General features: G+C 41.9%; 1 protein-coding gene across 1 annotated transcript in view; it reads left to right on the forward strand.

Moving 5' to 3' along the window:
- The window catches only part of LOC145406377 (lysophosphatidylserine lipase ABHD12-like), a 38,403-nt gene extending 26,229 nt beyond the window's left edge, over window positions 1–12,174 (forward strand). The window contains exons 8-9 of the mRNA XM_080277542.1: window positions 9,162–9,289; window positions 12,114–12,174. Coding sequence (XP_080133668.1) covers window positions 9,162–9,289; window positions 12,114–12,150 — 165 coding nt within the window. The 3' untranslated portion in view covers window positions 12,151–12,174. The remainder of the gene's footprint in view (window positions 1–9,161; window positions 9,290–12,113) is intronic.
- Window positions 12,175–22,437: the final 10,263 nt, after the last annotated feature.

Below are 22,437 nucleotides of genomic sequence, written 5' to 3' on the forward strand. Positions count from 1 at the left end.
AGCCCTTGATGAATGCCCCCACCCCCCATTCTTGTACTGTAGGACATACAGGTCACTAAAACTGCCTGCAGCAAAAGTTTGTGTGTGTGTGTGTATTCTTACCTAATTGTTCTTACCTAATTGTATCTTTACAGGAGTGAGTCAAGCTCGTACTGTCCCATGTCTTAAACCATATTTATTGTACACATCCTCAAATTTGTGAATTGTTTTGGCACACTATTTCATTCGGTAGTACATTCCATTGATTAATTGCTCTGTTTGGGAAACTGAATTTCCTTACGTCTTTATCACCTCTCTTCTTATGCAGTATTTTGCAGTGTCCTCTTGCTGATGCTTCTCCATATGTTAAGTAATCATTTATGTCTATTTTCTCCTTCCCTGATATGCACTTATATAGCATTATCATGTCACCTCTTTTCCTTCTCTCCTGTAGTGTTGGTAGATTCAGTTTATGTAGTCTTTCTTCATAGCTTAGGTCCCTTAAGCTTGGTATCCATCTTGTAGTGGCCCTTTGAACTTTTTCAATCTTGTCTATATGCTTTTTGAGATGAGGACTCCAGACTACTGATGCATATTCCAGGGTTGGTCTAATGAATGATGTTATTATCCTTCTTAGCATGTCTTCATTTATGTATGTGAATGCTATTCTCATATTTGCAAGCAGTGTATACATGTTCCGTACCTTCTCACTGATGTGGTCAGCCGGAGATAGTCTGTTATTGATAATGACACCTAGGTCCTTCTCTCTTTCTGATGTGTGTAGGGTTTTATTTCCTAACGTATAATCCCAGTCAGGGATTGAACTTGCTGGTGAATCTCTTGAGTGTGTGGAAGAGTTTTGTTATTTGGGAGACATGTTGTGTGCTGGAGGTGGGGCTGGAGCTGGCTGTGTGGCTAAGGTGAGAAGTGGTTGGAAGAAGTTCAGGGAGCTCTTGCCTCTCCTGACATTGAGAGGGCTCTCCCTACATGCTAAGGGGTCTTTGTATGCTGCATGTGTTAGGAGTGTAATGCTGTATGGTAGTGAGACCTGGGCAGTGAAGGAGGAGGATATTCGTCGGCTCAGACGCACAGAAATGACAATGATTAGGTGGATGTGTAGTGCGTCCCTGCGTCCAAGGCCTGGGGGGGCTGGGTTTACGATGGAAGAGCTGAGAGGTAGGATGGGACTGGAGTGTATTGGTGTTGTGATGAGGAGAGATAGATTGAGATGGTTTGGACATGTGGAGAGGATGGGGGATGATAATTGGATGAGGAAGGTGAGAAGTGTTAATATTGGGGGTGGGGTTATGAGGGGTAGACCGAGAAAGACGTGGGACTATGTCATTAAATGTGACCTCAGGGTTAAGGGACTGAACAGGGAGGCTGCAATGGATCGTGCAGCATGGAGAGCCGCCATTAGGTGACCAAGGCCTACGCATGCAAGCATGTTGGAGCCTTTAAAAATGAAATGAAAAAAAAATGAAATGAATATAATCTACTGCTGCAGTGGCCATCATGAAAAGTTGTGAAAATTCAGTAGTGCTGAGAATAGAAAGCATATTACTGTTATGCCCCACCCCCACACTGCCACGCGCTCCAACAGCAGTAGTTCAGTACAGGAAGGACGTTTCTCAGTGAGTTGTTCTTCCTATGGTCAGCCTTTACAGTGTACAGTACACATGAGCAATTCAGGCATCATAAATAAACACTGGATTCTTAAGCTCACTGTCTTTATTCTCCAAATAATTACGCTTAATGCTTTCCAACTTCACTTCACTGTTCTCACGAACACTGGAACAATACAAACTTTACCAACTGCAATTTCATATAATGCTTGACAACACTTCACCATTTTCCACAAGTACTGATGATATACAAACTTCACTAGCACTTCATTGTTTGCAAACAACACTGCACTATTTTTACAAGTACCAAAAATATACAGACTTCTCTGCACTGACACTTCACTACACTCAAACTGGACTGAAAACCGACTGAACTTGCTCTAGTCTCTTCCCCATCTGTATATAGCCTTACATTACTCTCGAAGCTTCTACATTTCTCCACAGTTCTTGTGTATTCCAGAGAGAGACCGTTGTTACAACAGTTACCAACTTGGAGACATCCAAAACATGCCAGAGTTTTCTTACATTACATAACACTCTAAATTATTTTGCATAAAATTTGAATTACATAATTTAACAAACAGTCTCATAAATAAAACATTATTGAGAAAAAGAGCACAAAAATGAACGTGAAACTTACAAAATAACTGCTATCACAAACAACAGGCAAACTGGCAACTCTGACACTTACCGGAGCTTCCGTAAACATTGGGAATCAGTGAGAAACTTCTAGACTACCTAAGTACGAAATCACAAAAGCGAGAGAAGAGAAAGACTTGGGAGTGCTGGTCCGGGATAGTTTGTCTCCTGAAAAACATTAACAAATTAGTTAGAGAGACGTATAAACTTCTGACTAACATAAGAGTAGCATTTCATTACATGGATGAGGAGATGATGAAAAAATTAATAGTGGCCATGATCTGCCCCAGGTTAGAATATGCAGCGGTACTGTGGTCACCACACAAAATGAAAGATATAAACAAGATTGAAAGAATACAAAGAACACCAACTACAGTAAGATGGTCCCCAGTCTGGCAGATCTGTCGTATAGAGAGAGGCTGGAAAAGCTGGATATGCCTTCCCTAGAGGAAAGGAGAGAGAGGGGCAACATGATTGCAGTGTTCAGAACCATGATGAGAGTAGATAAAATTGACAGAGAAGATCATTTTTTATGGGATAAGAGAGTAACAAGAGGACAAGGAATGAAACTGAAAAAGCCAAGCTGCTTGAAGGATATCAAGAAATATAGTTTTCCTTCTTGATGTATAGACCTTTGGAATAACCAGGACAAAGAGTTAGTCCAGTCTAAAAACTTAAACGAGTTTAAAGCAAAATTTGACTTATTGAGAAACAAAGACAGGACCCCACGAGCGTAGCTCATTTCCTGTGTATCACAACTTGGTAAATACACACACACACACACACACACACACACACACACACACACACACACACACACACACACATGTGAAGTTTCTCTCTCTCTCTCTCTCTCTCTGTTACAGTACCCGTACAACCTAAAATTATGGGGCCTCTGCCCCCCAGATGCTGAAAAATACATCTACTGATGCAGGCAATTCATTTGTTTGGTTTTAACAGCAGTTTGGATATTCAGTAGGGTAGTACCATAGTTTTCATCATACCTAGCTTCTGATTTATGTATCTCAAGTGTAGGGTTCAAGCCTGTGTTTTCTTAAAGTGAGTGCTGGTAGTATGGCCTTTCATGTGGCTCTACAGGTATACCTCAGTTTAACGATGCAATTGGTTAATTAAAAACCCATTGTTAGGCTGGGTAACGTATCTCGGAGCAGATTTATGTAAAGTGTAGGGATGCGTTTTTGAGCCTTGGGTTTCTCCCCCAACCAAGTCCTAAACCCACCCAAATGAGCCCCAAAAGAAGTTTAAAGCCAATCTAAATGGCTTAACAGCTGTAAAAGAAGTTAACCTAAGCCTAACACCTGTAAATAACTCACTAAAACGTTTCGTTTCATTTAGTTTTTGAAGGCTCCAACATGCTTGCATGTGTCGGCTTTGGTCACCTAATGGCGGCTCTCCATGCTGCACGATCTATGGCAGCCTGTTCAGTCCCTTAACCCCTACACCATGGGGTTGTTTTTGTGCTCCTTGCACGTCTCACGAGGATATTCGTGTTCCAACTGACTTTTTAAAAATATTTACTGTACCAAAAATCAGTTATTAGTCCTAGAATATTAAAATTTTATATGCATATGGCACATACCTTCAGCTTTCCCCTGGGATGTTTGTTGTGCCTTCATCATCTACCGTAGGACTTGTGGAGACTTCTGAATTTGGGTAACGAAGTCTCCACTTTACACTTCCCGATACCCCGTAATATGGTTACCACTGCCTGATATTATAACTACAAACACTATTCTATGAATTTCAAGTAGTTTGGAATCCATTTTCCAAAAACAAGACACTGTGAAAGCAATGTAAATTACGAGCATATACGAGCTTTCCTCCCGTGCTGGTTCCCCGATGGTATTCTGAGGCGGAGCTGTCATTTATTATTTATAAACACACTCACACTTTATATTCCTAGTACTTTATTACACTTATTTATATATACAATATTTATCTATAAGTTTCATTCAGTACTAGTAGTTTATTTTCACTCCAGGCATTCACTTGCTGTTTCTGTAAACTAGCGTAGAGAGCGAAGCTGTCACTTTCACTTTCATTACTCCCAGTATTTATACATGCTAGAGCGAAACTTTCACTTTCACTTTCATTACTCCTAGTATTTATACTTGTATTCTTATATTACTACTTATTTACATTTCTATTTACATTCTCTATTTTTTTTCATTATTTACAATTCTATTTTATTTACACTATGTTATGCACTGTCCCTTGGAGTAACTTATAAAACTATTTTCCACTGTTCAGTTATATTTACATTCATTGCAGTGAAAGATCGGGAAAATGGGAGTGTGGAGGAAGAATGGCAGTTGTTTAAGAGTGCTGTGGTGGGGCATGCAGAAGAGGTGTGTGGTGTGAGACTTGTGGGTGGTGGTGTAAGAAAAGGAAGTGAATGGTGGTGCGAGGAAGTACGTATGGCTGTGGCTGAGAAGAAACGTGCATATGAAGTGTGGCCGCAGAGGAAGGGTGATATGTCATATGAAAGGTATAAGGAAAAGAGGAATAGGGCGAGAAGGGCTGTGCATGATGCTAAAGTGGCAGCAGATGACAGGTGGGGTAGGCGGCTAACAGAGAATTTTTTACAGAATAAGAAAATGTTTTGGAAGGAGGTGAAAAGGGTGCGAAAGGGAGAGCCTGGGAAGGAAGAACAAGTAAAAGCAGAGGATGGAGGGATGTTAATTGAGATGGATGCAGTAAGGAAGAGATGGGCAGAGTATTTTGAAAGATTATTAAATGTAGAGGAGGAAAGGGTGGCTGAGATTGTGGCGGATGGAAGGGTGCAAGGAATAAATGTGTTGGGAGAGTTGAATGATCCTTTGATCACGAAGGAGGAAGTGGAGAAGGCGGTAAAGGAGATGAAAACAGGGAAAGCTGCAGGTATGGATGGGTGTGCTGTGGAATGCCTGAAGGGTGGTGGAGTGACTATTGTTGACTGGTTAGTAAGACTGCTGATTGTGTGCTTTGTGAAAGGTATGGTGCCAATTGACTGGGCAAGTGCTTGTGTGGTCCCGTTGTTTAAAGGCAAGGGTGATAAGCATGAATGTACTAGCTTTAGGGGTATAAGTCTGTTGAGTGTTGTAGGTAAGGTGTATGGTAGAGTGTTAATTATGAGAGTTAGAGAGGGTACAGAGGGAGTGATTGGTGATGAGCAGTGTGGCTTTAGGGGAGGGAGGGGATGCGTGGATCAGGTGTTTGCTGTGAGACAAGTGTGTGAAAAGTATTTAGCGAAAGGCAAGGATGTGTTTTGGGCATTTATGGATTTAGAGAAAGCATATGATAGAACCCAACGTTGCTTAACTGATCGAACGGGAAGCGGTGTACTCAACGTGGTATGGCCGTCAAGTGGGGTTGGTGGAGGATTAGTGCCCCTCCCTGTAAGACAATTAACTCTAAGCCCTTGGCCACCCCGTCTGGGATACATGGCGTCTGGCAATGAATGAATGAATGAATGAATATGATAGAATTGATAGGGAGGCTTTGTAGACTGTTTTAAGATTGTATGGACTTGATGGTAGGTTACTAAAAGTGGTGAAAAGTTTTTATGTAAATAATAGAGCGTGTGTAAGAGTGGGAAATGCTGTGAGTGATTGGTTTCCCGTGAGAGTGGGGCTGCGACAGGGATGTGTGATGTCGCCTTGGTTGTTTAATATTTACGTGGATGGTGTTATAAGGGAGGTGAATGCAAGAGTTTTAGGTGGAGGTCTGAGTCTGGTGAATGTTGATGGTGGAGAGTGGAATCTGAAGCAGCTGCTGTTTGCAGATGATACTGCACTGGTGGCTGATTCAGAGGAGAGATTGAGACAGTTGGTAGAGGAGTTTGGAAGGGTGTGTGAAAGGAGGAAATTGAAAGTAAATGAGAATAAGAGTAAAGTGATGAAGTGTATGAGGTTGGTAGATGGTAGGGGGAAGGCGGTGGCTCAATCGGTAGAGAGGTGGCCTGGCGTTCTAACAGACCCAGGTTCAAATCCCCTCTGGGGCAGGGAACAGTTTAAGGATTTGAATTTCATTAAATCAGGCTTTACTGATCTACCAGAAGACCCGCCGACATGTTGTAAAAACACCCTCTCTAATACCAATACACCAGTCCTGTATGAGACAGCCCTAGCATGTATTCAATATGGACGGTGGGTGTTAGCACCGAAGTGGTGACATGTAGAGATGTATGGTATGTAGGAGGACTGCTGGGCATTGATAGCAGGCTGTGAAGCCTATGCCCAGAGTCGAACCAAAAAAAAAAAAAAAAAAAAAAAGTTTTGAATGGCGAGTTGCTTGAGGAGGTAGAGTGTTTTAAATATCTATGGTCACATGTTGCTGTGGATGGAAGAATGGATGCAGAAGTGAAGTTCAGAATAAATGAAGTAGGAAAGGTGCTAGGAGGAATGAAAAAAGTGTTTAGATGTCGTTTGCTTAGAATGGATGTAAAGAGAAGGCTGTATGGGGGTGTTGTGGTACCAACTGCATTATATGGGGCTGAATCATGGAATATGGGTGTAGCAGAGAGGAAAAGTTTGAATGTAATGGAGATGAGGTGTCTGAGGAGTATGTGTGGAGCGACGCATATGGATCGAGTGCGAAATGATGAAGTGTGAAGGAGAACTGGAGTTGTTCGGGAGATGGCTGGTAGAGTTGAGCAGAGGGTGTTGTGATGGTTTGGGCATATGGAGAGAATGGATAATGAGAGATTGGTGAAAAAGATAACTAGATCTGATGTGAGAGGTGTAAGGCTGAGAGGAAGACCACGAATAGGATGGATGGACAGTGTGAAGAGAGCGCTGGATGCGAGAGGGATGTCTGTTGAGCAAGGAAGAGTGGCTGTGTGTGACAGAAATAAATGGAGAGAAATTGTGAATGAATAAATGACGACGCAGCCCTGAGGGGATATTCTCCCGCATTTGGTCTGATCAGCTAGTCAGGTCAGGTGCGGGTAAGGGGATGGGTCTGTTATGATGTGGCAGGGGTAAACCAGCTCTGCTGTCGCGCCCTGCTGCAAATGTCACTGATTGCATTGTGCGGTTGACCCTTGTGTGGTGTGGTGCAGTGAGGATCTGTCCGTTCTCCCCTTTGGGGCTAAGATGCGAATGAATGTGTTTGAATGGATGAGTAAATGGGGAGTGTGTCGTCCTGTCTCGGCTACCTCCCTTTCCTTGGGGGAAGCAGCCTAGGTACATAGATAGATAGATTGCTTTCACTTGCTGTTTACACATTATTTACATTTCCACTTGCACTGTTTTAGAGTCACCAGAAAGATTGTAGCCAGTGTCCATCATTGTCATTGATGAATTAATCAGTTCATGTTCCACAGCAGAGTCACTTAGCCCTACCCTTCCCACACGAGGTTTAGTAGGGGTAGAGGTCACAGGGCCCTTTGCCATCCATCCATCCATCATCCAATTCTACATTGCCCCATGAAGAGCGTAGGAGCCCGGGGCTAGGCAGTTGGTCCTGACATTTAAGATGAGAGTGCATGGGGCTAAAAAGCGGCAGAATTGGACAGGCGCGAATCCAATGTGGTTTCACCTTGAAAGACGACAGTAACCTGAATTCTGTGGCCTAGGGGCAGTGAAGGGTTGACAGTGACAGCGTGTTGACAGCTGCTAATTTATACGCTATGAAATGATTGGCAGGAAATCTAGACAATACATAATAAAATAGGTAGTTCCAGGTGAATGTTAATATCACTTAGGCTCAGCCCTTCCTTTCTTATATATATTTTTATTTTTTGAACAGGTCATACGGCATATTTCAAGGGGAAATAAACAGGGAAAGTTAGCGAACGAGTGCACGTGAGGTGTTGCCAGGTGATAATTAGCCCATTCCAGATGTATGGGAGTATCAGTTACCTTTTCTCTTTCTTTTATATATTATTTTATATGAGAATTGGGCATAGGGCACATTTCAATGGATAAAATGAGTGGAAAAATCTGTCCAGCATTTGTGTAGTGCAGCGCAGGTGTTCAGGCGGGAGGAGAGAGTAATGGAGGGGAGGTAAGGGGGAGAGTCAAGGACAGGAGAAAAATGGCTAAATTGTCAACAGTGGATGGGAGTACAGATGACATTAGCAGAACTGAGTATAGCTGGACACTGGTAGTACTGATAGATGATACAAGCCACCACTTGAAAGCCCGGGCGAATTCAAAATAACACAGAATCACAAAAGTGACACCCCGCGGTATGATCCCTTGCTCCCAAGTGTCACGAAAGTGACGCCCTGCGGTTAAGGGGTTAATAGAGCGAGCCAGCAGCACTGACTATTTTGTTGGGCCGTATATTGTGACGACAGATAACTGAGAGCATCCTGTACTTTGACGTACTGACTAAGACACACAGACATAGCCGTTACAATACTGTGATTCTTACATGAATCTCTTTTCCTAGAGACACCCCTTCAGTACTTAAGTAGCATGGGGTGAGTTTAATTCTTGTTGTCACCCTCCCTCTGAAGAGAAGGTATGGTCCTGCAATGAACCTTTTATGGATTGATATGGGTACAGATATAGTCGCCTCTCATGTAGTTCAGTTTGGCAGGAGTTTGTTCTATAGCTGGAAATTTCAAGTTTTGACTCAGTATGAACAGTATTGTGATACATATCTGTCATTATACAATATGCCACATGTGAATGAGGCAGCATTAATGTGTAACAACCTTTGCATACTGTATTCACATGGTTATTGGTGGCAGTAACATGAATGACTTGAATGACTGCAGCTGCCAATTATTGGCAGAAGTGTCCAAATAACTGTCATGCATGAATGTTGAAAAATATGGCTGACTTCATCTTACATTAAAGGTGTTCGAAGTTCACGTGGTATATGGTCTGATAAACTATTTAGGCTTATATTTCTGTCGTTTGTGATATGTAATGTATGGTACAACTTTTAATGCATCCCCCACAGTTGTATGAGAGAGCTGATAGAGTGCGACCCAATGCTACCCCGCCTGTCAAATTTGTTGGATTTGCAGCCAAGTATGGGTATGCACACAAGTACATCTGTCGTGCACCAGAACTCCCAGACATACTCAGGTAGGATCTGGCTTGGAAATATTGCTTTCATGCCTCAGAACTTCTTAATTTTTCACATTTTTCTGTTTGCTAAACTCTTCCTAATGACTCTTCCTTTGCCTTCAACAATGCACAACTTTTTTTTTTAAACAGGTTGCTTTGGGTGTGCTGAAGTGACTTTTAAACTACAGTACCCTTGTGTCCAACATGCGTTTGTCCAGCACGATTCGCGTCTAGCACAGAGAGCAAAAAATTGGTACGATTTAATACGATTTAAGTGCTGTAAAACGGGTGCATAAGCATAACACTGATGGAGCTCCGAGAAGTGGGTGAAATTCGCAGAGTTCGCCTCTAGCACGATCACCCCTGGTCCAGCATGGTCATACTGGACATTCCTGTGATGCTGACAGCCAATCAAAACTTCCGATCAAGTAGCCTCCCCCACCCGCTATCGTGATATCGCCCAATGAAAAATGCTTCTGCTCTCACATGATGTTTTGTTTAAATTTCGCCCACCACAGCGCCATTCAGTCACATAATTTCCAGAGTGAACTTCCGCCAGATATATCAACCTTTGTTCAGTGTATGTGGTGGAAGTTTGCGTATCAGCCAGCTCCCGTGACTCACCGTGGTGGGAGCGCCCACAAGCCCGCGCAGTGATTCATGTAGGCTAACTAGCCCGCACGCCTCACCCCTTTCCGCGCTGGGTCTTTCTCAGTCTGTGTATAGTACTCACTCCGTGTGGTTCTCTCCTGCCTTACCTCTCTCACTTGCGTTACCTCTCATAGTACGTGCGACCTGTCTACACAACTGTACCTACCAATGGCAAGAATGGCTTCGAAATCAACTAGCCTTTCATCTTCAAGCAAGAGGAAGAGGAAGATTCTCTCCTTGACTGAGAAATATAAAATTATTCAGAAATATGAGGAAGGCCCAACATGAAGTCAACTCATGAATAAATACAACCTGAAGAAGACAACAGTCCATGACCTCATCAAGGCAAAGGAGAAGGTGAAGGAGGCCATGAAAGCAATGGAGGCCAGCAAGAAGGGGAAGGAACTCTACTCCAAGTGATGACTTTCCATGGAAAATCTCAACGAGGCAGTGTGATACAGTACACGCAGGAAAGAGCAGAGCGTGTTCCTGTTTGAGGTGTTGATATTCAGCACGCAGCACAGAGGCTTGCTTGTCACTTAGGCCATGAGAATTTCAAGTGCAGAGATGTCTGGCTGTGGCGCTTTAGGCGGCGTCACGGCATTGTGAATAAGGCAATCACGGGCAAGCTTCTGAGTGCTGACGCCGACACAGTGGACCCCTTCATAGACCAGCTTCATGAGCTGAAGGAGAAGGAGGGCCTCCACAGCTTCCAAATGTACAATGCTGACGGAACTGGTCTTTTTTGGAAGCCACTCCCCAATAAAATGCAGGCTGTATCTCTGCAGAACATGCCTTTAAGATGTCTATCTATCTATTGCCAGACATCTCAATCCCGTTTGGGGTGGCCACAAACAAATCTCCTCCAAGTCGCCCTGTCCCCCGCCATTTCACTGCCCTGCTCCCAACTCACACACCCCTCTCTCATATACCTCTCCACCCCATCCCTCCATCTCATCCTCGGCCTTCCCCTCCCTCTTACCCCCTCCACCTCACTCACATACACTCTCTTTGTCAGTCTTTCACCCTCCATCCTCTCCACATGGCCAGACCACCTCAATGTGTTCCTCATAACGCTTCCTATCACATCCACATCCACACCACAACACTCCTTTATATCCTCATTTGGCAGCCTGTCTCTCCATGTGACTCCACAGGCTCCTCTTAAATAACTCATTTCCACTGCTTTCACTCTTGACTTGTGTCCTTCCAACAACGTCCAAGCTTCACTTCCATACGTTAGAGTTGGTATCACAATACTGTCATGTAGTAACTTTTTCACTTCCATGCTCACTTCCCTGTTTCTTATCACTGCTTTCAAAGAACCAGCAACCTTTCTTCCCTGCTGTACCCTTTCAAGCACTTCACTCTCCAAACCTCCATCCTTACTCATCACACTACCCAAGTACTTAAACGTACTCACAGTTTCCAATTCCTCACCATCCAACCTCGCTGTACATTCACTGACTTCACCTGTCTCAAAGACCATCACTTTACTCTTCCCTACATTCACCTTTAGATTCCGTTTCTTACACACTCTCCCAAACTCGTCCACCAAGCCTTGCAGCTCCCCTTCATCTTCACTCAACAACACAGTATCATCTGCAAACAACAGTACAAGGAGTTTCGAAACACTATCCTCTCTCACCAGGGCCACTCCAACATCCACTACCCTACTTTGTACCTCTTTTATTACCCCATCCATGTACAGATTGAACAACCATGGAGACATGACACATCCCTGTTTCAACCCAACTTTCAAAGAGAAAAATTCACTTAGTTCCTTGAAAAAATTACTGTACTCTCATTTCTCAGGCAAACCTGATTTGAGGCACTAGTACGAAAGCCCCTGAAGTGAACATAAACAGACTTGTGCTAGTTGACAAGTGTAATAATACTGCAAGATGATGCTGGTCATTGGTATAGTCAGTGGGTGATTCAAAGGATTTTGAAGGTATTTCACTGTTCATAATATAAACTGTAGATAACTCATTGTTTCTGAATCATACCTGATACTGTTTGACCGATGGAAATTGGTTTAGGATGATGATGGTTTATTTAGAATAACACAGTAAAAGGAGCTGCATCATTAATTTTATTGACTGTGACTGTAATCAGATGTTGTGCTGTGAAATATTTCATCCTAAAAACATTTTGTACTTTGCCGTTAAGTAAATGTTTATTTTAACAGGGAATTTTTTTCGGATGCCATCAAAAGGAAGCAGTGAGTTGGTCTTGGGTTCTACATTATCATCACCTACTTAATTGCTGTGGGAATCTTTATACAGTCACCAGATTAAGAAGTTTTGCCAGCATCAGGGGACCAATGGATAAGGTGATAAGGTAAAAAGGGTAAGAATTTTGAACAGTAACTTATTGTTTGCTCAACACTGAATTGAAATTTCTCAGTGGCGCACAGGGTAGCCCATGTATGTAAGATACATTTAATTAAATGAATTAGGTTGCAGATGAAAAGAGATATTACCCGTAGTTTATGTCATAATGTTGAAAGTTTGTTTGCTGTAGGACTGAGAATTTTTATCCATAAAGTAAAGAGTATTTCTACACCATAGCTGTATTGATTCATGGTCCATGAAGAATGGATTGTGGGAACTGTAATTTTAATAACAGACAAATTTCCATGTCAGTGCAGTAATCATTCAGTTCACAGTGAAGTTACCATCTACACAAACTGTACCTAAGACATTATCATGTACAGAATGTGGCATGGAACCACAGGGAACTTTAAGAAAAAATGTTTAATTGGGTTTGGTAACATGCCTGTGTGTGCTATTCCCAGTACATGAAAGGTTGTAAACTTAGGGAAAGATTGTTTTTGTAGGAGTGGACATTGTGATGCATGCTTATGGGGCCAAGTATAATACCTGTAATAGTCAGCAGTATCCATTGTTACCCCTCTCACATTCCTGCCTTTCCTAACGTGTAACATACCTGGTATCAGTTTGTACCAATATAGCCAGTTTATTCCTTCAGTAAATCATGTGCTGTGAGTATGATGGTTTCAGTAGTGATGGTGTCCATGTGCTGTCATTAAATATAACTCCAAATGATTGTAAATTCCCAGAATTTTAGGCAGTTTTAGAAAGCATTTTAATCATTGAGGGCAAGTACAGTGGGATATCATGGGAAAAGCGGGACTTTGATTGAGGAGATCAGAGCAAAATTATCTTCTGCAGTGTCACATCTACAGCAAATGATTCTGACACTGAGGATATGAAGCTATGTAAAGAGTTTTTTATTATTATTTACCAGTATATATTTTTTTAGGTATATAAGAAGTACCAGTAATAATTAACCCCTGAGTTTGGCATTCAAGTGAAATTTATCTCAGATTAAACTTCCCACATATCCTTGCAGAATCAAAATACTTACAGCAATCACCTGTAACCATGCTCTACATATCACTTTTCTTCTTACTTGTCTTGTGTACCTCATTGATAACACATTGACTTGCCACTCATCTACAGCACAGCCACTCACCAATCTCCCCTCAGTTTTAGGTATGTTAAGATTATCTTATGATTCACACTGTGTGTTTTAGTCTTATTTTCTCCTCTTTTATTTTATATATTTTATTACAGGTATTTATAGTATTCAATAGGTTTTTATTTGTAGTCATCTAGCAATGTGCCAGTAGCAGTTTACAGCTTAAGCTTATGATTTCTTGTTAGAATTCTCTGCATTGACCATGATAGTATGTAGAAAAACACCAAATGCAGAGAGGGGAGCACTTTTAATTGATGTTTTCCCAAGCAGGCTTCTGCAAGAATGACACACAATTGTAGCAAAAAATGACCTAAACAAGCCAGGCCCAGGTCACGAGTGTCAAAAACAATAACAACAGTGCTTATGAAACAGCCAATGGTTTCACTAACATAAAAGCTCTTTTTTTGTGGATAAAATTATCTGACTTCTCAATACAGGCAGATGCTAGACACCCTCTTTTGCGTATATCAGTTTCATCATTCGTTCATATCGTTTATAAATTCTCCAACATGCTTGCATGCATTGTCCTTGATCACCTAATGACTTTCAACTCTGCTTGATCTCTGGCACCCTCTCTATTCCGTTCCTTATCACTGAAATTAGACTCTATGACCTCGTCCCAGGTCTTTATCGATCTGCCTCTCTGAGTCCTACCCCTAATGTTTACACTTTTCATATTCTGCTCCCAAATGTCATCCTCCATTCTCTCCACATGCTGAGACATTCTCAGTCTACCCCTCCTCATCACAACTCCAATACACTACAGTCCCATCCTTCCTTTGGGCTCTTCAATTGTAAACCTAGCCCCCCCCCATGCCTTGCATTGAAGGACGCTTTACCATCCATCCATCATCCAATCCTATGTTGCCCCATGAGGAGCATAGGGGCCTGGGGCTAGGCAGTTGGTCCTGACATTTAATATGAGAGTGACCAGCCTCACTCATTCCTGAGTGGCATTACGTGAGGAATCAACCCCAACCATCCCTTGGATATAAACCTTCACCTTCTCAATCCGATTGGAGCACAATAATTACCCGCTAAACCACCAGGTGCCAAAATTTGGGTATATGGTTACCACTCAGTGTAGTAAATGGTTTCCTGGTGTTCAGGAAACCGTTTGGCTTGTCATTCAGGGTAGAGCCACCCACAGGCAGAAGGAAGTGGAAAGAATGGAGGAAAGAAAGACAGAAGAGGGAGTGTAAAGTCACCCGTAGGCAGAAGGACGAGGAAAGACTGAAGGAAAGAAAGACCGAAGAGGATGGAAGGAAAGAATGGTGGAGGAGAGGAGGAGCAGTACTACATCGAGTGAGTGGATGGTGAGTGCCCCACCTACCACATGGATGCTTTACACATCCATCTACTCATTGTCACTTCTGTACATTGAAGTCTACAAATATCCTCTTCCTTTGTTGCCCATATCTAACTACCATACATCATTACATTTCTAACATGCCACATACAAAGATTGCTTAGCAAGGAGGGAGAGCTTTCTCAGTTTCCAGAGAGGCAGCAGCTCCCTGAGGTTCCTCCAACCACTCCTTACCCTAGCCACAGAAGTAGCTCCAGCCCTATCTGCAGTGCATAACTTGTCCCCCAATAATAAACTCTCCACACACTCAGGAAGCTCACCAGCAAGAACAGTCCTTTCACACCTGACAATCTCTGCATGCTCACCCTGACACACCGCACATATGAAATCAGCATTATCTTGCCATCTACCTCTGATACCACAACATCTCTTATGCACCCACTTGTCTATCTGTCTATCTGTCATCCTATTGCCAGATGCGTTAATCCCATATGGGGTGGCCACAAACAGATTGCCTCCATGTCGCCCTGTCCCCCACCATTTCACTGCCCTCCCCACTCCCTCTCTCATATACCTTTCCACTCCATCCCTCCATCTCATCCTCGGCCTCCCCCTCCAGCTCCCTCCCTCCACCTCACTCACATACAGTCTCCTTGTTAGTCTCTCGCTCTCCATCCTCTCCACTTGCCCAAACCACCTCGATGTATTTCTCCTAATGCTTCTTATCATATCCGCATCCACACCACAATGCTCCTTCACTTCTCCTTTGTCAGTCTTTCATTGTAACTCCACATGCCCCTCTCAAATAACTCATTTCCACTGCTCTCTCTCTTGACTAGTGTACTTCCAACAAGGTCCAAGCATCACAGTACTATCATGCAGCGACTTTTTACTTCCATGCTTACTTCTCTCTATCTTTGCTTTCAAAGAACCGGCAACATTTCTTCCTTGTTGTACCCTTTCAAGTGCTTGATCTTCCAAACTTCCATCCTTACCCATCACACTACCTAAGTAGTTAAGTGCACTCACATTTTCTATTTCGTCATCATCCATTCTCACTGTACATTCGGTGACTTGGTTTCTCTGGAAGACCATAACTTTAATCTTCCTAATACCTTTAGATTCTGGTTCTTACAGACATTCTCAGACTCATTCACCAAGCCTTGCAGTTCCCCATCATCTTCACTTAACAATGCAGATCATTTGCATACAACAATACAGAAAGTTTCCAAATGCTGCCCTCTGTCATTAGGGGCACTTCAGCATCCACTGCCCTACCTTGTATATCCTTTATAAACCCATCCATAGACAGACTGAACAACCATGGAGACATGACAGATCTCTGTTTCAGTCCAACATTCAGATAGAAAAATTCACTCAATTCACTATCCACATGCACTGCAGCCTTAGCACCCTCATACATACTCTTCATGGCATTCAACAACTTCCCGTTTACATCATATATTCCTAATATAGTCCACATTCCTTGTCTGTCCACTCTGTCTTGTGTTTTCTCCAAAGCCATGAAGGCTGCATACAACATCATTCCCCTTTCTATAACCTTTTCCACTAAAGACCTAAGGATGAATATCTGTCCTACCCAACCTCCTTCCTTCCTAAAACCTCCCTGTTCTTCTCTGACTTATCACAGATATTAAATACTGCACAAGATGACATTTCTTCCAACACTCTTGTGGCAGACTGCACAGCACATGGCCACTCTCCTCTGCTTTAATATTACCATCAGCAGCCCTTGATATCATCACTTTTATTTTATCTGCATTTACTCTCAAATCCTTGTGTCCCATCCTGTCTCTCCACTTCCTAAATCAGTCCCCTGCCTTCCTTACATTCTTTGCAATTGAGTTATTTATATTGAATTTCCGAACATCATACTTATTTCAGTGAGCACAAAGAATTTCAGTATGAATGAATAATGCAGTTCTTATAAGTGGGATATATACTGGCCACCAAATTAACTGGGAAGAAGCTAAATTCAGTATACTGTATATGAAAATGATCTATGAAAAACGTGCATAGATTCTGCCTGTATCACAAAATTTGATAATTTTAGCCAACACAAAAGATGTGATAGGAAGCATTAGGAGGAAAACACTGAGTTGGTTTGGCCATGTGGAGAGGATGGAAGGTGAGAGACTGATGAGGAGAGTGTATGTGAGTGAGGTGGAGGGGGGAAGAGGGAGGGGGAGGCTGAGGATGAGATGGAGGGATGGGGTGGAGAGGTATATGAGAGAGGGGGGTGTGAGTTGGGAGCAGGACAGTGAAATGGCGGGGGACAGGGCGACATGGAGGCAATTTGTTTGTGGCCACCCCGTACAGGATTGAGGCGTCTGGCAATAGATAGATAGACAAAGGTTTTTCCTTTTAGCAAAACCATTGGCATTTTTGTTAACTAGGGGGATGCCAGACAAGGTCTGTGTTTTGTAATCATTGTTGTTGTTGTTTTTTTGACAAGAATTTCTTGGGCTTGATCTACAGTATTTAAGTTACTTGTTGCTACCAATGTGTGTCATTCCTGAAGAAGCCTGCATGGCAGAACATCAAATAAAATGGGTCCCTTCTCAGAATATGGAGTTTATTTTTACCTACTGTACTAATGATATCTTATTTGTTTTGTAGATACAAAAACATACTAATTACTGGTTCGTTGAGTCTCAGTAGAAAACTGAGAGATGCCGGTTATGAGAACTAAAAGGGAGGATCATATAGAAGTTTGAGAACTAGTAATCTACATGTTACTGATATTGGAACAGGATTGTCTGTAGGTGGTGACTTTGCTGTTGTGCAGTTCTACAGAATCAAGTTACAATAATCTGTCAACAAATGAGTAAATATTTACTGTACTTGTTTTGCATTAAAGTACTTAACATGCTTTATCCATAAGACCGCATGGAAACAGAAAACAATAATAAAATAAGGTAAGGAAACCAGCTTTATAAATCAAATGTTTTCAGTGAATGTTTTTAAATCACTATAGCAGTTGACACCTTTGCATTACTATCCTCTGAAATCACTGTATCACTACCTTATTTCTTCATTCTTTTCACCTGCAAGATTGAACTTAAGTCCTTCTTTCTTTAATGTATTACTGCACTGGTACTGTCTTTGTAGACAGGATCAGGACTTATTTATTACAATACTCAAGCAGTGGTGCTTATTCCATATGAAATTTGTCACAGCTTGTACAGTGAGTGCACAAAATGCAGCAACATATTCAGATACATATCTAGCACCTCTGTACATATACTGTATATGATGATGAGTCCAGAAATATTTTTCTTATGTTACCATGTAATCTAGTTCCTCCAGTATTGAATTCCAGGACCATTCGTCACCAGCCCTTTGTTTACTTTTCTATATTACAGCTCTTTGCTCTCCAAGCATTACTTATCTAGTGTACACATTTATACCATTAGCATTCCACACTGTACACTTAGTATGCTCATCTGTAATAAAGCTGTCATGCAGGCATAGTACTTTTTAAAATACTGAACAATTACTATACTCTATGGTCTATTTGGTTGCAATGACATTTATTTGGTATCTAGGGCTGCTAATTCATACTAATGCAAAATCTGAAGTGCCTTTACATTTTGGTACCCTAGATATGAAGATAATAATCCTCCATCTCCCCAAAGATATATTGATACAGTATATATGTCAGTGTAAATTATTAAATCTTGACTACTGCACATGGCAGACATTATTCACTAGTACATGTTACAGTGGAAACTCATTTTTAAAAATATTCATTTGTAAAATCCATTAAATAGGTTTAGCATTATCAAACTACTGTACTTGTGATATTGTATATGCTGTGAAAGAGAAGAAAATAATATAGGACGATGATCTAACGTTTACTTGTATTTGATCACATAGGTGGTAGGCCAAGAATGGAAATAATGTTGTGCCTGGGTAATGTACAGTAGTTTGTTTTTGGTGATCTTTTATGGTGTGAGATATTAGATGAGTGCTGTATAGATATTACACTGGTAATTCTACACTCTTAATTTTATCAGTGAATTTTAGACATTGTAGAAAGTGTGTTTGATGAGTTAGAGTAGTACATATTCTTGCTCACTTGGTGCATTTTTATCATCTTTTTATCAGATGATCTCTTTGTAATGCAGGTTTTAATGTACATGCATATAGATACTTTCCATCATTTACCTGTCATCTTCTGTGTTGTAGATATAGTGCTAGTAATGGTGAGTCATCATGAAAAGTTTGAGGCACTTGATAAGTTTTTGCATTGCCCCAATATACGTAGCACACTGTTAAGTTGTAGTGGATTGATTCACAATGCACTTGATGCACATCCATCACTGATGAATTGTGCCAAAGCAAACTGCATACAATATGCAGTTGTCTAACTAAAATATCTATCTATCTGTCTTTATCTATCTATCTGTCTATATATATATATATATATACACACACACATATACAGTCACCTCGCACATAATACGCAATCAGAAAGCGCGGAAACAGTCATAGCACGGCCTTTTTTTTTTTTTTTTTTTTTTTTTTTTAAAGATATGGTCAAAACGTGATAATGAGAAATATTATGTGGGTGGAGAAATTGCCCATTTCTTAAAAGAACATACTACGTTGCTACAATAGTGAAAACGCGGCCTGAGGCCAAAAATTATGGAATATTTAGTCATTATGCGAGACAACTTGTCAAAACACGGTAAAAAACAGACAAAAGTGGGCAGATTTAGTCATAGCGCGCATTGGATCTGCCCGTGGCGTATCCCCTGTTCCTCCCTGCCTCTTGGCGGTTTGCCCAGACCAAGCCACAGGTTATGCTGATTTTGCTAGGTACTAAAATGCATGTATATATGAGAATTGGTACGTATGGTAGTGCTAAATACATCTGGTACGACTTAGAAAAAAAAAATGCCAACCAATTTTCTGTTAATGATCTGTGATGAGCATAATATAATAGAAATAAGCTGTTTAACTTTATTTAAGACGTGGCATCAGCGTCCATACAGGACGTCTTTACGAAACTTCAGTACCGGTACGTATTAGACCTACACAGTGCTCACGACGCACTCAGTCACGAGTCTACAGTGGGCCTAGAAGAAAGTGCTTGGATTTAAAAATGGGCAGGCTACAATATTCGCAGAAATTTAGAAAGGCGTGGCTAAAAGACGAAAAGTACAAAAACTGGCATCACAAGGTCCCTAGAGATGATAGAAATGGATTTTGTAAAATTTGCAAGTGTACTTTTCAAAACTGTGCAACCTTGAGAAACACAGAAACACAAACATAAGAAAGCTGCAGAGCCTTTTAGTAGAGTGTGACACACAGTTCTTCCATTTAAGAAACTTGGTGAAGCAAAAAAGTGGAGGGAACTCTGGCTATGTTTGACCTCTTGATTACTATTGACATTTTGTCAATATTGTGCAGAAAAAACTGCTGTAACTTGATTTTAAAAATGTGGGGGGGGGGGGAGTAATATTACCGACTTTTAATAGAATGATTAGCGACATTTTAGCGACTTTTAGGCATGATCATAGCGACATTTGAAAATGTGAGGTGGCAACCCTGATTCCTGTGCCACTCTAGTCTAGTCAACTCTCTGCCCGTTTTCTGCCTCCACACATGCTGTGTGTTAACTTTGCTCTTTTTTTTTTTTGGCCACCTGACCCAGCCTAACCATGCCACACTACCATGACTCAGCAAGATGGCGGAGCGGAAGCATTTGACCCAGGAGCAGAAGCTTGATGTGATCAAGCAGAAGGAGAGAGGAGAATGTAATTGTGCCATCGCCAAAAAGTGCCAAGTCAGTGACTGACCCAGCTCATGTTATGATGGAAATGTACCCCCACGAGCAAAAGTTCGCCGACAGTCCCAGGCAGGCATTTGTTTCCAAACATAGCCCTTAGAGGGTGCAGCGTTCGTCCCCCAGAGTAAGGGGGAAGGGAGGACACGGAGAGGGGGAGGGGGAGGGAGGCAACGAGACGGGAGGGAGAGGGAGGCAAGAAAACAGGGAGGGAGAGAGTGTGGCAGTGGTAGATGCCACATATCGGGTGTTTATTAGTAGTAGTAGTGTTCATCCATTCATCCATCATCCAATCCTACGTTGCCCCGTGAGGAACATAGATGCCCGGGGCTAGGCAGGTTAGTCCTGACATTTAAGATAAAAGTGACCAGCCTCACTCATCTCTGAGTGGCATAACATGAGCAATAAACCCCAACCATCCCTTGGATAGAAACCTTCTCCGGCTCAGTCCGACTGGAGCACCGTAATAACTCACTTAACCACCCAGCGCCATAATTTGGTTATATGGTTACCACCTAGTGCAGTAAATGGTTTCCTGGTGTACAGGAAACCATTTTGCTTGTCACTCAGTGTAAGGTCACGTATAGGCAGAAAGAGGATAGAATGAAGGAAAGAAAGGCAGAAGAGGGAGTGTAAAGTCACCCATAGGCAGAAGGATGAGGAAAGAGTGAAGTAAAGAAAGACAAAAGAGGAAGGAAGTAAATAAGAAAGGAGGAGAGGAAAGGACAGACACCTGAGAGCAGCACTGCATCGAATGAGTGGATGGCGAGCGCCCCACCTATCACCAAGCCCCCACCTAATTATTATTGTTAATATTATTATTATTATTATTGTTATTATTATTATTATTATTATGTATAACATAAGTATAAGAAAGAAGGTAGACTGCAAGGTAGAAGGACGTAAACTAAGAGGCAAGGAGAGAGAGCGAGAGAGAGAGAGAGAGAGGGGGGGATCAAGGGGTTAGCTAGTGTAACACGTAAAGGGCAATGCCTAGCTTAGTGGTAAGTATTTGAGAATCATATAATTACATACCACGGGAATGATAGAAGCTGATAAATAAACTTATGATAATAACTTTAAAAGGTCCATCCATCCATCATCCAATCCTACATTGCCCCATGAGGAGCATAGGAACCCGGGGCTAGGCAGTTGGTCCCGACATTTAAGATGAGAGTGACCAGCCTCACTCATCCCTGAGTGGCATTACATGAGCAATCAACCCCAACCACCCCTTGGATATAAACCTTCACCGGCTCAATCCGATTGGAGTGCAATAATTACCCACTAAACCACCAGGCGCCAAAATTTGGTTATATGGTTACCACCTAGCGTAATAAATGGTTTCCTGGTGCACAGGAAACCATTTGGCTTTGTCACTCAGTGTAGAGTCACCCACAGGCTGAAGGAAGTGGAAAGAATGAAGTAAAGAAAGACAGAAGAGGGAGTGTAAAGTCACCCGTAGGCAGAGGGACAAGGAAAGAATGAAGGAAAGAAAGACAGAAGAGAATGGAAGGAAAGAAGGATTGAGAGGAAAGGGCAGACACCCGACAGCAGCACTACATCGTGTGAGTTGATGGCGAGTGCCCCCACCTACCACATAACTTTGAAAGGTATTAAATGTAATAACCCTTGTTATTTTGATGGTGAAAAGACAGGGTTAGTGCTGCATTTTTACATTACTGATGGTACACACTTAATATACCATCTCTGTTCGACCAATGATGTTGTCATACTTCAAAGTGGTCAAACAATCCTTTTCAGTTGGGGTGGCAATAATACATTATGTCTATCAACAATAAAGTTACTCTACCACATATCACCCTCCCATTTCTGAAGTATGTAATAATATGATTCTCAAATACCTCCAAACTAGGATTGCCC

This window comes from Coenobita brevimanus, chromosome 70 (assembly GCF_032717465.1).
Source record: "Coenobita brevimanus isolate Jiangsu-jjx chromosome 70, ASM3271746v2, whole genome shotgun sequence".
Taxonomy (NCBI): Eukaryota; Metazoa; Arthropoda; class Malacostraca; order Decapoda; family Coenobitidae; genus Coenobita; species Coenobita brevimanus.